This window comes from Dromaius novaehollandiae, chromosome 6 (genome assembly GCF_036370855.1).
Source record: "Dromaius novaehollandiae isolate bDroNov1 chromosome 6, bDroNov1.hap1, whole genome shotgun sequence".
NCBI lineage: Eukaryota > Metazoa > Chordata > Aves > Casuariiformes > Dromaiidae > Dromaius > Dromaius novaehollandiae.
The window spans coordinates 22,718,752-22,735,103 of NC_088103.1; the positions used below are offsets into that span (position 1 = coordinate 22,718,752).

Below are 16,352 nucleotides of genomic sequence, written 5' to 3' on the forward strand. Positions count from 1 at the left end.
CAGGACCTTCCTGCATTCAAACACGAATGCTCGAAGCTTCACCCACTGCCCACCCTTTGCTAGCAACTGCATCACTCCTGTAACTGCAGTTGGGCAAACAGGGATAGCAAGATGTGCCAGGCTGGACACGACCAGGGCACAAGGGCCAGACAAAACCCTTGGCCGTTGTGCTGCCCACAGAGCTTGCTTTAACCTGAGATCTGCCTTGCAGGCAGACTGCACAGCTCTTTACGCTTTTTCTCTGCTACCTGTGTGCCATTGGGCTTAGGGCTAAGCCCCCCCCCAAAAAAATCACACACCGAGTCACAGATCCTGGAACAGAATTTGAGCTTTCTGTCCCCAACCAGCACTGCACCCGCTCTGCTCTCACAGCCTGAGCGCCCTTGCTTGGACAGCCCCAATATTTCCCTCTGCTCTGCACTATTTCCCCCTCTACTCTGGTGTGGTAAACCCCACCAGTTGGCATCCTAGTGTAATTGCATCTCTCCTTCTCTTCTTTCCTTTCTCCAGGCAAAGTACTAGTTCACTGTGCAATGGGGATCAGTCGATCAGCAACCCTTGTCCTTGCTTTCTTAATGATCTGCGAAGAGATGTCCCTTGCTGATGCCATTCGGACTGTGCGCTCACACAGAGGGATCTGCCCCAACTCCGGCTTCCTCAAGCAGCTCTGGGAGTTAGACCTGCAGTTAGCAAGGGAGAAACACAGAGTAAAGGCCTTCTAGCTGGAGAGGGGGGCTGCCCTCTGCCACCCAACTGGGAGAGTGCAAGGAGGCTGAATCTGGACCGTTTTGTAGTTGCACTGAGAAATTCCTCTGGAAATGGCTAGGTATGAGCAAGCCGTTAGAAGCTTGGTATGTACTTTTTGGACAAGCCCACTAACTGAAGGAAAATGAAATAAAGAAGAATTCAAAGTGGCAGTTTTGCCCACTTGGGCCTGTTTCTTTAACTACCTGCTGCGCAGGGCATAGGGAGCAGTTGGGTTCTCATGCAGAATTAAAAAGCAGCACAGTCAACTTGAGGAAAGACTTTTTATTTACTTATAATTGCATTTATGTGGCAAGAGGGAAAACAGCTAAACTAGCAAAAAGAAAAAGAAACCGGGAGGTTTTAAAGCAAGCTTTAACATTTCCCATCCAGCTGGCACAGGGCAAGACTTCAGGTTTTGTAAGTGGATATTCTCCTTTAGTCAGACGTGGTGACAGCAGTGCAGGATCCAGCTCAGATCTTGCGCTCTCTCCATTACAAGCCCTGGAGGCTGTCACTGAGGGACCTGCACAAGTCCTTTCAGCTTCAAACCCACAGCAAACACTCAGAACCTTAAAGAGATCATGAGATGCTCAGGAGCCAATACTGGAGGTCCCAGACAGATGCTGCACTCTGGGACACAGCTATCGATAGCCTTACTGTGCTGATCAGAGGGAAATAAGTTGTCCCTGGTGTCTGGGCAAGGCAAAGGGCGCACGCAGAGCAAACGGCTCACCACTGTACCGCACAGCAGTCACGATGCCAGACAGGACTGTTCTACTCTGGGCTTGCAGTCCAGCATTCAAATCACATTCCCTAAATTTCCCTGTTACAAAGGAAAGCCAGAATCCAGTGTCATCGTGTCATAGCAAAAATGAGCAATGCCTCTAACAAATCCAAAGCAGCAGCTCTGCATTTTGATTACTCTTTTACGCCCAATTGGCCACATTTAATCTTGTGAAGAACTCAAAGCAGATATTTGCTTCAGTGCAATTACAGCCACATACAGAACATTGGCAAATGCAAACAATATAGAATTTCCACTTGACGGCAGATTAATTTGGTGTGATGTTTTCCCCTGAGAGGTCTTAAAGGCTTGCAGTTCTGAAAGTACCATGCAGTTTGTATTTATAGCACTGTGGATGTTGAACAGAAAGAGAGAAACATATACTCATTCTGAAGTTTTTTGCCTCACTACATTAAAATAATTAACTGAGTGCAGCACACTTCCACTGCATTTCTCATAATGCAGTATGGAAACATGGTTTCCCTGCAGAGCTTACAGAGAAACTCAGGTGGTGTTTCCACTTTCATAAGAATAATGATTGAAAAGCAAGCAATGCTACAGAATAATTTCCTCTGAGGGAACAGAGATGGGTCTTCCCTCCAGAAAGGGTCCCATCCTTTGGGACTGGACTAAGTGGCCAGAAGGTAGGTGAGCTAATGATGGAAAAAAATCAGTTAAGTTATAGTTTTCACAGGCTCCTTACTGGCTGCCACAGTAAAGAGATTAGATTTCCATGAGCGTGGCAGCTGAACCACTCCTGGCACTTGGGTCTCCTTTAGATGGGTCTGTGTGGGGATCTTTTATTACTGAAGGCCATGCTGAAGCCGTTTTGTGAGCAGTCTTTTCAGTTGCCTTATTAAGCATTCCCTTGAACTCACTGTAACTCAGTATATGCCAAGCCAAATGGCACTATATTAAAGCACAAGGGGCATATGAAACACCCTGGTCCAAAATCTCAGCGCATTGAGCCCGTCAGGTCGTAATTCCCAGCAAGTTCCACACCTGGGAACATCTACAATTGCAGGGCGGAATTTAAAATGAACAAGTTCTCAAAGTGAGTGGACCTGAATTTGCCCCCACTGAGGCCTGTTAACCATTGCAGGACCAGCTGGCCAGGGGCAGCCATAGCTGCCCTCGCCTTGCATGGCTCGCACCTGGGAGCAGTACCTGGAGCTGCAGCCTGCCAGGGAGCCAGAGCACTGGCAGAGCAAGACTGGGAGCCGCAGGCCAAGGCATGGCTGGATGGGGCTGTTACAGGTCTATAGCAGAAGCACATTTCTGTCTGAAAAACACAATGAAGAACAGGAGGCCAAAACACTGAAGCAAAGGCAATAAAGTAGCTGAGAGAGGGAGAACTTTTCCATTCTCAGAGCATCCTCATTTCCCTTTCTAGAAGAGCTTGGGCTGGTTACAGCACTCTGCATTGCTATGAAGTTCAGATAGCAGGAGGCAGGTTTCCCCACACCTTCATCTTCTTACAGCTTCTCCACCCTCCATCAGATGACAGTACCTGAGCCCACCATCACATTCCCCTCAAATATGTAACTACAGCATGGGGTGCAGCAGCATGGAGGCTGCCTCAAGCACATGGCAGGGGCACAGGTGTAGGCTCAGTAGTTGCTGACAATGAAATAAAATTGTAATCTCTGACGCACATGTGTTGCACGCCCTAGTGGCTTATTGCCCCTGTGCTTAGTTAAACAGGAGTCTCTTAAAACTATGTCTGGAATCAAAAGACAAAGAAAATAAAAGCAACGTTGGGGGTGGTTCCAGGTATAGCTTGTGATACAATTTCCAGATCCAGAGCTGCCAGCTCTTTGCAAGCTGCCAACTCAGCCTGAGAAAAAGGGATAGCTTCCTTCCACTGCAGCCATTCCTGCTAACGAGGAGGAGCTGGATCCTGGAGCACAGCTGTCAGTTTTGCTGATTACAAGTCAGGCAGAATAAAGCCTCACTTGCTCTACTGCAGGTGTGCTTCCTCTGCAGTGCCAGCTATAATCACACTTGCTAAATATTACCTGCAGAAAACACCAACTGTAGAGGCTGCAGGCAGGGGGAGGTGATCAGAGTGGCAGATTCAGGCATATTAACAGACAGATTCAGGTTTATGCCATCACCTTCTCCATGCCTACCTCCTACCCAGTGCAGAGCTAATGCTGAGGTTTCTTTCTGAACATTTATCTGTTCTAAGCGCTTATCCAGTAGCTACCCCCGGCTCTGTGGTATAGTGTGGTATTTTCGCGCAGTATGTCTGTGAAGGAGGGAGTCCTATCCCCATTTCAAGGACAAGGCACCAGGAGCTCACCTAAGCTCCAGCAGGATGTTTGGGGCAAAGCACAGTACCGCTCTCCAGAATCAGTATAATAGCATGAGGAAAGTTTTCTTAGTAAAAATATCTTGCTTTCTCTAGCTCTTCCTTCCAGACTTTCAGAAATGGTGAATTCAGAGAATACTGCTGCAAGCATGTCTGCACTGCATTATCCTTCAGATTTGCACTTAGGGCTTTATTTGTAAAAGAAAAGTGGGACCATAAGTCTGCTCTGCAAAGAGCCAAGGGAACAAGTTGCATGGAAGATGCTGCTGCCAAGGGCAGGTTTCCCTTGGAAAGAAATGCCATCTGAGATCCTGCACAGGTACACACACCATGTGAAGTAGTAGCAAGAGCTAAGCATATCAGCCATTTTCCTGCAGGTGCATTAATTCATTTCTCTTTACACAGGTAGTTTTGGGGGTGCTGTAGCAGTGACAAACCTCCTATGGGACCTTCCCAAGCCATAATTTTTGCCCTCTTTCTCTTACAAAAAGAATCTGAATTGGGACCAGAATAGACCACAAAGCTCAAAAGCTAAGTATGTGCAACACCGTGTCTAGCTCAGGTCTTCCCAGCTCCCACCTGTCTTCCAGATTTTCAAAGCACTGTCGAGTCCACTTGCTAGCTGTTATTTCTCTTCTTGCTGTTTTTCACTCCCAATAATAAGACTGTGCCGTGCATTTCTGTGGAGAGGGGCATTCTCCAGAATCGCTTTGTGCTTTGCAAATTTGCTTGATACTTTTTGGTTAGAGAAGTATATGCAGCTTCACAAGCCAAGTCAAGCAGAAATCTACAGCCTGCAAGGCTTTCAACATTTAGGTTTTCTTTAGGCTACAGCTATTCTGCTTAGAAACCAGACCCCCATCTGCTGCAGAAGGATGCAGTTCTAATGAAGTCAGACAATTTGCTCTTTGTGATGTGCTATTTGTGGTACAAGAATCATTGAATAATATTGCTCCCCCTCAGCACTGTCCCCTGGAACCTTGCCTGTCTATATACAGGGAGCACTTTTAGGAAGTGCTCCTAAAAATACCCAGTGACATTAACTGAGGGTCTGGCTCCGTCTCTCCTCCTCCTGCTTCTGACTCAGTCTCCCATCATCTTCATGCTCAATCATCCAGCTCTGGCTGTTCAAGCCACCTCATTCTTGTCTCATGCTCTAAAATCACCCTTCTTTTTCTTGCTTCTTTGCCAGTAGCCATCGCCCACCTCAGAGCAACTTCCATGAAGTTGCTGTGTTGTGTCCCATTTAATGTTTTGCTTGTGCTTTCTCATTTCCTCACTAAGGTTACAGTGAAGCCCACACTGTCTTTTATCAGACCCTTGAGTACACCTGCATGGCTCTGCTGCTTTTTCAGACAACAAGAAGGTACCAAGTCAGCAAGAAAATAGCATCATAAAAAGAATAAAATCTGTTTAATACTCTTTAAAGCTAACTTGGCATATGAAGACTGCAAATTACGATGCCCTATCCCCCTTAATCTAAGTTTCAAAACCACTCTCAGGGCAGTTACCCAGAAAATTTCCCCAAGGGAAACATCATTTCAAATAAAAATATTTTCATAGTACAAATAAAAAATCTACATAGCAAAAAATCCAGCCAGCTGACAAAAATATCAGTTATTAAACTTCAGGCAAAATTCAAAAGTAGGTCCAAGATTCAGCTCACATTTCTGAGGAGCTGATCTGTCTGCTTCCCCTAAGATGTGAGCAGATTCTCCTCTAATACAAAATACCAATTGTCAATGGATAGTGTCTTCCATTTGCTGCAATGTGATCCTGTTTGTTGCCAATCGTCCTCATGACTGCAAAGATCTTCCAGTGCATCCCAGCAGGTGGCCAGCATAGACTGAGATCAGCACTGGCGCAAAGAAGCATTGATCCCTCAAGTTGTCCATATATCACCAATTGACTTCAGTGTCTATATTTTATAAGTATTCAGCAGATAGAGCCTGAATATGAAAGCCAAACTCTGCCTTTGTTGCTTAGTAGGACACAAGACCTGCCCTGTGATCATTCTCGGTGTAAAACCCTTCTGAACAGTAGTGGATGGCCCACATGTCCCATTCTACGAAAAGAAAGCATCTGAAGTGTCCAGTATTAAATATCATCAATGAGCTAGTCACAAAAATTTACAACCAAAATGATTGTCCAAATCCTTTAAAATTGCTTTTGGAAAATCAACAATTTCTAGAAAACCTCAAAAAAATTGAAAGGCTTAGAATGATAAAAGTGAGAAATACTGATATTTAAAAAAAACCTTTATGATGGTGGGGGGGGGGGGGAACAAAAATCCACCATCATTGGAAAAACGTCAACCAGCAACCAGCTAGCTAGGAATTATTTGCTCAGCTCTGGTGACAATTGGCTGTTACTAGAATTATTCTGACACATTGTTTCAGAGAACATCTGTTTCCACTCTGACTCCTTTAACTTTCAAATGTGAAAAACAAAAGCTCATTTTCATGCCATGTCTCCCATCTCCAGTTGGCAACGGTTGCATGATTATGAAGTTATTGTTATGCTAGATGTTGTTTGTCAGTTTATATTTTCCTATCATATCTATTTTTAGCTGTTCATTAGTATTACTTGGAGCCTCTCCTATAAATCTTAAACATTTATAGCACATCGACAATTCATGAAATGGAGCCAACCTCCAAGGAAAGGAAACCCAAACCACTTCCCCCTGCTCAGCTGAATGAGAATCGGATCCCTGTCTTTTAAACTTCAAACTCAACATTTTCCCATCTGCTCTTTATACACAACAGCCCTTTCGCTCTACCAATATTTTATTCTCCATTCATAACTTCTTATTTCCCTCCAGAGGTTTCCTGATGCATTTAGTCTGCTGGACTCATAGAAGACTTGGATTTGGGAGGTTTCTTCCCCCTCTCCCTCCATTGAAGGGGAAAAATAATCATCAGCAATGAATGGCCACTTTTCATTACTCATTCACGAGAGAGACACAGCAGGATCCCAGGGCTAGACTTAAAGACGCTGTTCTTCGCCATTCTCACAAGAGGAAAAAAGCATTTTTACCAAAGACTATTGAAACTAAGGATATTTGGATAATTTAATTTACTTTTCACTCTCTGCTCTATTCATTGACTTGCATTTCTAACTCTATGTGTGCAGACATAACTATCATTCAGCTGCACAATTTCAGTAGCTATGACCATGCCTGGAGGTAGCAGTACTTGTGATTTAGTCAGGTCACCCGTGCAGGGAGCATTTCTAAAGGGTTTGCTCTCCAAATGACCAATGATGTTCAAGCTGATTTCAAGAAAAAATACCCAGAAAACATTGCCTGGCCAAGAGTTTTGCCAGAGAAAATCTCTAACCAGGAAGCAATGCCATCCCATGCCAAACAGCGCTCTGTTGATGGGGAGAGACTGTGCAGCTGCTCCTGGCTTGCAGGAGCAGGCGTGCGCGCTTCGTTGGGTCAGTGCAGCCGCAGAGGTGTCTGCTGTCCTCCACGCCACTTCCTCCCTCCTCCTCAGCTCTCCTGGGCAAAGCTAAGCCTTGTAAGCGTTGCACATTTGAAGGCTAAGCAACACATTTCTCAGATGGAAACATTAATTGTCTGTATGTAATTAGCTGATCCCCAACTGGAAATCACGACTGATTTAAAAAAAAAAAAAAAAGATTGACCAGCTTTTTCATTTCCTATGTACTTCAGTGATTCAAAAGAGACACCATATAACAAGAAATGAAAACTGCACTGAGGAAAACAGTTCTGGCATGCACTTTAGTCTAATAGAGTAGCTTTAATTCCAAAAGCTCATCTGATCAGGCAAAATAGCTGTTGCTTTTTAGGGAGGTAGAGTGTGCTTGGGAGAATGCAGTAACAGAAAAGCAAATTTAGATTTTTTTTCCAGTCTAAGTTGCTTTTCATCAGCTCACACAGTTCTTTGATTCACCTGCCATCTTTTCCTACTGTCATCATTTGTGCAAAAGAAAATAACTAGTTTAGACCCAGTTATGCCTCGGCTAGTTACAACCTGATTCCAAGTTCACTGTTACCTCCAGGAAGTCCCCCAATTCCTGACCTGTCCTGCTTCTCATCACAGACATAGGTTGTCTACTTACTGGCATCTCTGCTATTTCAGATCCTTTCAGCCAGATGTGAACTATCAGTGCAATAGTAGTCTGTCTGGTAATTCACCCAAAGCAGTTGAGCAGATGAACACTAATATATCTTGACCATTCTAGTCATGCTCACAACGGTCATCCTAGTGCTCAGAAATGACTGCTTGCTAATAAATAAATGAATAAATTAGGGGTTACTTGGACAAAAATCATGAGAGTCTGTAAATTCTGTATATTCCAGTAATGCAGTCCCTATCCCATGCAAAACACTGCAAGAGAGCTCCTGGTGTGCTCTGATTACAACGGCAGAACCGCACCATGGATTATCAGCTCTCAAAGTGGAGAAGACATTTTGAAGAAAGAGCAAACTGTGCAGGCACAATGGCTCACAGAGATGACAGATTACCAACCCAAGCAAATTAAAGAAAGTACTATCATAGCAAGAAAACATACATTAGAATCTTCTGCCCCAAACAACTTTTCCCATGAAAACAGTCCTTAAGAAGCACGTCAAATTCCTCACAATTCTTTCAAATCAAAACACAGGATTAAACTGAAGATTGACACAAACTACAAGATTCACATCTTATCCAGATTTCCCTTAGCACTAAACACTTACAGACCTGAAGTCTTAAAGTCTATTATGGCAATAGCAACCTTGGATCTAGAGTCACAGCTAGACTCAGACATGCAGGCAAATCACTCGTTTTGCTGACTAAGCAAGAATTGCATTTCTGCCGACCCCAGATGTTCAGAACTCCTGGGTCAGCCCCCACCCTTTCCCATCCCGAGACTGTCTTTATAAGTCATGGGATTTATTATTAATCTTCATGTTCTTTGTTTTCATTATTTTCTTGACAAGGGCAATATTCTTACATTTCTCCCCCTGCCCCCACCAAGGAAAGCTGAGATTCTCTGGTAGATTTAAGACTGCGTACCATATTATGACACAAAAAACCCACAAGCGCTAGAGCACTTCCACCTGGTACAGCACAGACATTCTCGGGCTGAAGCAGCTGGGAGCATATGCTGCTGAAAATGAGCAGAGCCGGGGAAGGATGTATACATACACACACATCTATATAGATGTACATGTATATATTACAGCATCAGCAACATCCATGACATTGGGACATTTAATAAATCACTTACCAGCAACTCCCAAACCTGCTCTGTCAGCTTTCGGTAGGGACAGCCCCTTGTGAACTGTCAGTCACACTGAGATTGCTGGTCAAACTAAGACGATTCCCACCAGAAAGTGGAAATTTGACCAGGCCCTGTGTGAGCGCATACAAACTGATGGAACAAATGTGTTTCTTGATTTGGAAGGAATCATTTACAAACAGAGCCATAACCAATTAATTCTTTTTACATCTGGGAAGACCATATAATAATACAATTTATGCAAAGCTTCAGTCCTTAAAAGAAGATTTAGCTACATTAGCCCATAAGATGATGTTAAATTGCCTGATTTTGAAGCTATCTTCTCAGCAGTGCTGTATACCGTGAGGACGCGCTCACAGATGAGAGTTCTGCGGTAAAGCAGGGAGACGGTGACATGTCACTTAGAAGTAAGGGTTATAAGATGAACCACTGCATAGTCCAGAGGATCTCATCTGTAACAATGAAAACATCATTGTTTTTGTAACTAATAGCACAAATATTCCACAGCATCAAGAAACATAATTCAGAAATAGAAAACACTTGCAATCCATGCTTAATATCAGCAGGATACAAGAGATAGGCCCCAAGGCACAGCCAGGTGAGAGCTTACATCAGACTTGGATAGGCAGGAAGGCCCGTGCACGCCAGTTCACCATCCCTCCGTGCTTTCCTTCTGTGTAAAACCTTTTTCAGACACTGCTGCTCCCCACCATGGGGTCTGAGGGATGCTTCGGCCCCGACCACAACAGTTGTATCGCTAAGGCGGGAGCAGCTGATGGCTTTGACCTGAGGCTCCCCAAGCTGCTCAGTGGCTAAGGAGAGGCAAGGCCCATGCAGGGCATTACGGGAACGGCAGGAGGAGGGATGCTCCCAAGGCAGCCGCGTGAGCAGAAGCTCCTTTTGCGCAAAGGTCCAAACTCCCACCTGGCCAATGACTCCAGAAAGTGCCAGTGCTCCACGCAGGTCCTGCTTTGTGACAATAATAAGGTCTTGAGGTTTTCACTGCCCTGTCACAGCCCTCTGAAGCATTTAGAGCACCAAGCTGAAGACTTTTAGTAATTCCTGCCACAGCAGCACAGCAGGACTCTGGAGACACTGACTGTATTTATAGTAGTGTGTGAAAACTGGACCTCTTCTCACCAACCAAACCGGTTCCCCAAACTGAATCTCTAAGCAGCTAATTGAGAGAAGACTGTCATGAACCATAGCCTAAATTCACTCTTGGTCCTCAAGATCAGGTGGGTTGCCTACGTTGTGACAGCAGCGTCTAAAGAGACGTCAAGTTCATTTCTAAGTTTCTTTTCTAGAAACAAGAATTTCTTGTGCATCTATACTACTAGGTTTCTATTTATAGTCTTGAACCTGTGATGTAATCTTCTTTTTTGTTTCCAAGGAAACAATATTTGATGTATGAAGCTTGTTGTCTTTTAGGGTCCCCCCCTCCTCCCTTTTTTAAATGGGTAAGTCAATAAGTAAAACCTGTACTTACTTATCTCTGGTGTGCAGCATAGTTTTCTCTCTAACACTCAGCTTATTCATCATCACTGAAAAATGTAAGTTATTTCATAAATATGCTTAGCAGTAATTTTATGCACTATTTCTACATACTACTTTTTTTAAAAGTAAATGAACTATAATTGCAACTCCTGCTGATAGCTCCATTTTCTTAAAAAATTCTGTTGTGTATCTCGGCCCCAAGCCCACTTTTCCTGGAAATATTTTTGAAAAACTCTCACTGACTACCCTTCCAGCTTTCCAGGAATTTTACTTCTCGAACTGGTGCTCCTGACTTCCAGTGTTATTCCCCTGCCTCTTTTGGCAGCAGGGAAGTTTCTTAAACCTCTCTGCATGATCTTATCTGGCACGAGCCAGTTTTCTCAGGGCTGCTGTGACACTCAAATTGTAATTCACATGAAAACCCTCTACATGAATGTTCTTTTAAAGCAATTGGTTGTCACTTCACTATCTGTAAATGATGAAAATTCAGGGGATTAAAGCCATAATTCAAACTGAAATCAGTACCTGTAACAGCTGGAATGAAATGTGTTAAATGGATTTTTGGAGAAATACAGGTGCTTTGGAGTCTTAATGGAAGAGGAATGCATCAAGCTAAAGACTTTCCCTAAAATCCTCAGTGCTAGTATGTTTATGTGGACAAGCTGAGAGTTATGGCAGAGACTGTCTGCTTTCACAAAAATGAGTATTTTAACATTGCATAAGAATTAAGAGTAGCAAGGTTCAGTGCATAAACGTGGTCAATTAATTCTGCCTAGGAAACAAATGCACTCAATTTATTACCCTCCTATCTTGTGCCTCACTGACATACAACAACAAATGAGCTACACTGATGATCTTCTACCCTATATACAATGAAGTTACAGCTGGAATCTTTAACACTACCCAATTCTGAACATAAAAGAGCAGGTATGATCCCAACCCAAAAGATGAGGATCATATAGACTCAGTAACAGGCTGTGTAGTTAAAGGGGGGTGGAGAGTGACTATAGCTTCTGGTACCCTCCCACCCTGGTAAACCATGTGCTGGATATATAGTCAGCAAGTTTTACACCGTCAGAGAAAGGTCTGTCAGAGGTAAACATGGAGATTATCTGCAGTCAGCATCTTACACCTAGCAATTCCTGTGTTAACTTCAAAAAAGGCCAGAATTTTTTTTTTTTTTTTTTTTTTTTAAGGTATCTGATCTTAATTCAGCATCTCTGAATCATTCTGACTTGGCGACAGCAAGGGTCATGGGATGGGGAGACTTACTCTGGGCCTAGACATCTGCCAGCATCTCTGGATCCCTTTCAAAAATCTATCACAATTTTTCTTCAAAACCCTAAAACAAGAGTTTCTCGCACTCTGCACTCCCACTGGAAGCTGTTCCAGGAAGCCACTTCTCCCTCTGTTAGAAGTCTTCTCATTTCCAACTTAAATGCATTCGTAGTTGGTTTTGTCCCAAAAGATCACATATGTTGTCAAGCCTTCATATCTCCCAGTCCAACCATAGCCTAATCACTAGACAACACTGCCTCCTCCTTAGCAGTTTCCTGGTCTCTTGGACACCCTCAGTAAAAATCATGTTTGACTAGAAGGGGAACGTTAGCAACCTTCAAGTATTTGTCACTAGGTTTTTTTCATTTATTTCTGAAATAAAATATTTCTGCTAGCTAAAATGCACAGCACATTTCATGATCTGGCAATGCATTGCTTTAGAGATTGTGGTTCTGTAAAGAAGAGCTTTATCAAGTGTGTTTGCATCTCAAAGACACCCATCCTTGGCACTGGACAGGTCCAATTGGGTCTCAGTAAATCAAAAGCTTATTTGATGTCAGTGAAACTAAGATGCAACTGCTGTTTTGCTCAGGGTTGTCAGAAAGCTTTTCGGTAATCACTTTCAGCCAGAATAGCTGCTCAATTGTTCTTCTTTCCTGTTGTAAGGGGGGAAAAAACCCCACCAGCTTGCTCTTCCTCAGTAATTCCCTCATATTTCATTTTTAATCTCTTAAGCAAATTACAAGTGAAGACCTTTGATGTACATGCCAGCCAAACTCATTCATTTCTCAGTACTTGCTGTACTAGAGAGGATCACTCGTTCTTATGCATGTGGATGATAACAACAACTTCAAAGCCCCAGACATATGTTAGCTTTTCTTGATTTCCTTTCTAAGTATGCCTTTCATGGGCCAACACCGGTAAGACCCATAAACAGCTGCACTCAAATGCCATCTATTAAGGCAGCCTTGCTATCTCTCGTAGGGTAACAACTCTATTTCTGCTTCACAGAACTACTCTGTCTGGCTTTTGTATTTTCCCTGTAATGCAGTACCTCATTTCCAACATTTATGGGGTTCTTAGTTTAAAAGAGACTGGAACCTGATCAAACTCTGAGCTAAAAGCCATTAAAAGGCACTTGCCCTGAGGTGGTGTGGAGCATTCCTGGCGGATTATGAGTCATTGTTTTGCTGTTGTGGGGTTTTATGACATGAAGTGTACTTGATTACTTCTACATGGACAGTAGGTCGCAGCCATATGGTACCACAGGACCAGATGTTCTGAGTAGCCACAGAACAGCTGCACCTGAGCAGTGGTTGGGCAAGCTTCCTCTGAGCTGGCTCTAGAAAAATGAAAAGGGGACATATTTCAAACCAGTTAAAGAGATAAAGATGTTTATTTTCATTATTTAGTCCATTGCATTCATTATCACAAGACTTGAAGACAAAGAGCATACAAGAGTTAAAAAAAATTTTAGATAGTCGTATCAATAAAATCCACCACCGCCAGGAGACAATTTACTTTGTAAGAAAAGAAATAGTTCTGAAAAAGCTATAAAACTTCATGCTTCAGGCTTCCAGCCAGGCTTTATCTGAGGAGGTGGAGTAGGGAGATTAAACATATTTTCTATGGGGCAGAAAATTTATCCCATAAGTGGGCAGCACAGATTTCATGTACTTTCTTTAAGGCTTTTGATATTGACCGTAGTCAGCGGTAGAGACACCAAGCGAATGGCACCAGCATGACAATTCTGGTGTTTCTCCATCTGCACTGCCAGCAAGCCGGAAGCCTGTAGCAGGAGGACAGCAAGCATCAATCCACTTTCTGGCTCTCAGCTCCATTTAAGACTAGATTTGGCACTTAGTATACCATGTGATTACTCTGACCTGAAACCTGCTCTCAGCATGTCTGGACAAAGCTTTCTAATCAGAGTTACATACCAAGTATGTATTGTTTTTATTTTTTTAAATGTGCTATGCTATGCTTAGGGGATAGGTTGGACCATATTTCTGGAATCTCTGCAGCAATATGAGAGCAATGATACAGAGAAGGAAAAGAAAACCTTCTTACCTTGGTGAAAAATGAGTGTAGAAACAGACTGTGGCAATTTCCCAATTTGTCACCTGGGGAATTTAAGTTCAGTAATGTGTGTGATACTCTAGTACAAAGTACAATGCCATTTTCCTTGTAGGGCAGTTCAAATACTACAAGCAGTTGGAGAAGCCCAATTTCTGAATCTCAGGAGTGTGTCAGGATGGCCTGCAAAGCACAGAATAATGCACTCACTGGTTAATACACTTTCCTCTTAGGATTTCTCTGTTAAGTGCTTTTCTCCGAGGGCTCTTCAGCACTGACTAGGAAAGAGAGGAGTGAGCATTTTGAGGCCTCAAGCTCCTCCTGTCCCCAGCACTGTTCAGTAAAAGGAGGTTACACGCTTCACTGTGCCTTGGGATCTGCATTCCACTTGAACACAAATCTCCCAAAATGTATTTTCTGCTGACAGTGAGAGAAAAAGCAGAACCTCAAAGAAACCTCCTTTCAGAGCCCCAGCCTCAGGCCCCACTAACCTTGCTCAGGACTAGGACCCTTCATTCCTGGTCCCCAGTGAGGTTGTTTTGTCCCTAGCCTCAAACACTGTCTTATAAACACAACTATAACTGCTGGGCTCTTAGCTCTGTGTCAGAGATACAGCAAGAGACACCAGCCAGTAAATCACTCTAACCGTGCCAAACCCACGTTACCTTCCTGATAATACTGCATAAAAAGCTCATAAAGCAATGCTTCTGCCAGTAGCCTTCTGCTACTTGGACAAACAACACCAACTGTTATCTACAAGAACACTTATTTATTGACTGAAAAAAAGTAGCTTAAGAAGTAAGGTACCATGTGTCTACCATTCTTGCTGGGCCTTTTAGTACATCTTCCTTTCAGAATTTCAGGATTTTCTTGAAGACTGTATATTTCTAATCACGGTCACAGTAGAGATGCTCCTAATGCGTTGACTTAAAACGTTCAGACACCGAGATCCTTGCTCTGTGAAGTAAAGCTTCCCCTTTGATTTGATGTGCAAAACGGTCTTGTTGTTCAACATAATTTTGATTTCTCTGCTGATGGAAGCTAGCATAAGCAATGCCTAGCTGAAATAAAGTAATGAACACTTCATACAATGCTTACTAGAGAATCAGATAAAATGCTGAATATATCATCAGTCAGAAATAAGCAAACAACTGATATTTTGGTAATCCTTAACTAGGAGAGGAAGAGGGAACAAACTCAAGCTCAAATTGTAGGCAACGTAAGGCAGTAACTGCCCTTTTTTTTTAAATGTATCTGCAGCACTTACCTCAGCAGAGCCAATTTCTGATGGGACCATTAAGCAATACCTGAGAATAAAGAGAGATTAAACAAATAATGCCAAACTAGATTCTCTGACACACACAAGGTATTGTCAAACAAGTTTTATCTAGTGCTGTATAAGCACCAGTTGACTTCAGCAAGAATCAAGGACTTTCAGCATTTTATGAGGAGGGTGCATAGTCATTTAAAATATTTTTCTCTTGATCTACAGTAATCAAAACAAGTTATAGCTCGGCTGTAGCTATATATCTAGTTTGAAGACTGCTTGTCTATGCAAGAGAATACCATCTGGATTTACTTTATGGTTAATTTTAAAATATATATATAAGTTTCTTAACTTTTGCCAAACAACTGGAAACATAAAGGTTTCTGCATGCTGTTAGCACCTCAGTACAGCTGCAAATGTCCACTAGGACAATCTTATATAATTATATATGTATTCTTCCTATGCAATTTTTAACCCCCCTGCTTTTCCAAATAATAGCATATTTTGTAGCAAAGCAGAAATCCTCCAGTCCACCAGGTTGCAGGGGGGAAGGAAATCTTCTAAATCAGAACTTTATTCCAAAGCTTTTATTCTAAACTAACGTAAAAATTTCAAATCTTAGGAAATAGAAAGTCAGTTTTTCCAACTGTACCTCTAGTGTGGTCTGGCCAGAAATCTGTCATTTCTCTCCCTTCTCTTCCTTTTTACTCAGTATTTGTAGTAGAAATTCAGTCCTTCAAAAAAAAAAAAAAAAAAAAAAAAAGACTCCCAACCTCCCCCTAACCCTCCACCCTAAAAAACTTCCACCACCACCACCTCCCTTAATGAGGCACCGTGACTCATCCTTCCCACTACCCCATACTCTGTACAGCAGCCACTACCACCTACAAAGCTGGTCTCTAGGATTTTTCTGCCACTGTACTGCTCATTCTGCTTCGGTGTCTTCCTTTCGCTACCTAAGCCTCTTTTATCTAGCGTATTAGCTCTCCAGACTAGGGATTGCCTCCTATTACGTATCTGAACAGTGCCTGATGCTGTTCGTGGTTGAGCCTTTGACACTTTAGGAATACACATGATAAATAAAGGGATGATGGTTTTTGCCAGGGTAACTTGCTGGGGCTGGTGCTGATGCAGCTGCT

The 16,352-nt window shown here is 42.9% G+C and overlaps 1 protein-coding gene and 1 long non-coding RNA gene across 3 annotated transcripts in view; one reads left to right on the plus strand and one right to left on the minus strand.

The window, feature by feature from the left end:
- Nucleotides 1-16,352, plus strand: part of DUSP29 (dual specificity phosphatase 29) — a 68,548-nt gene that overhangs the window by 23,532 nt on the left and 28,664 nt on the right. The window contains exon 4 of one of the 2 annotated variants that reach the window (XM_026116698.2): nt 511-910. The exons of the other annotated variant lie outside the window; for it this stretch is intronic. Coding sequence (XP_025972483.1) covers nt 511-722 — 212 coding nt within the window. The 3' untranslated portion in view covers nt 723-910. Of the gene's footprint in view, nt 1-510; nt 911-16,352 lie in introns of those variants that run through there. 2 annotated transcript variants of the gene reach the window in all.
- On the minus strand, nt 13,816-15,253 carry LOC135328802 (uncharacterized). The gene is made up of 3 exons (XR_010389841.1): nt 15,214-15,253; nt 14,754-15,007; nt 13,816-14,129 (listed from the first exon to the last, which is right to left on the minus strand). It is a non-coding gene; the product is annotated as an uncharacterized LOC135328802 (long non-coding RNA).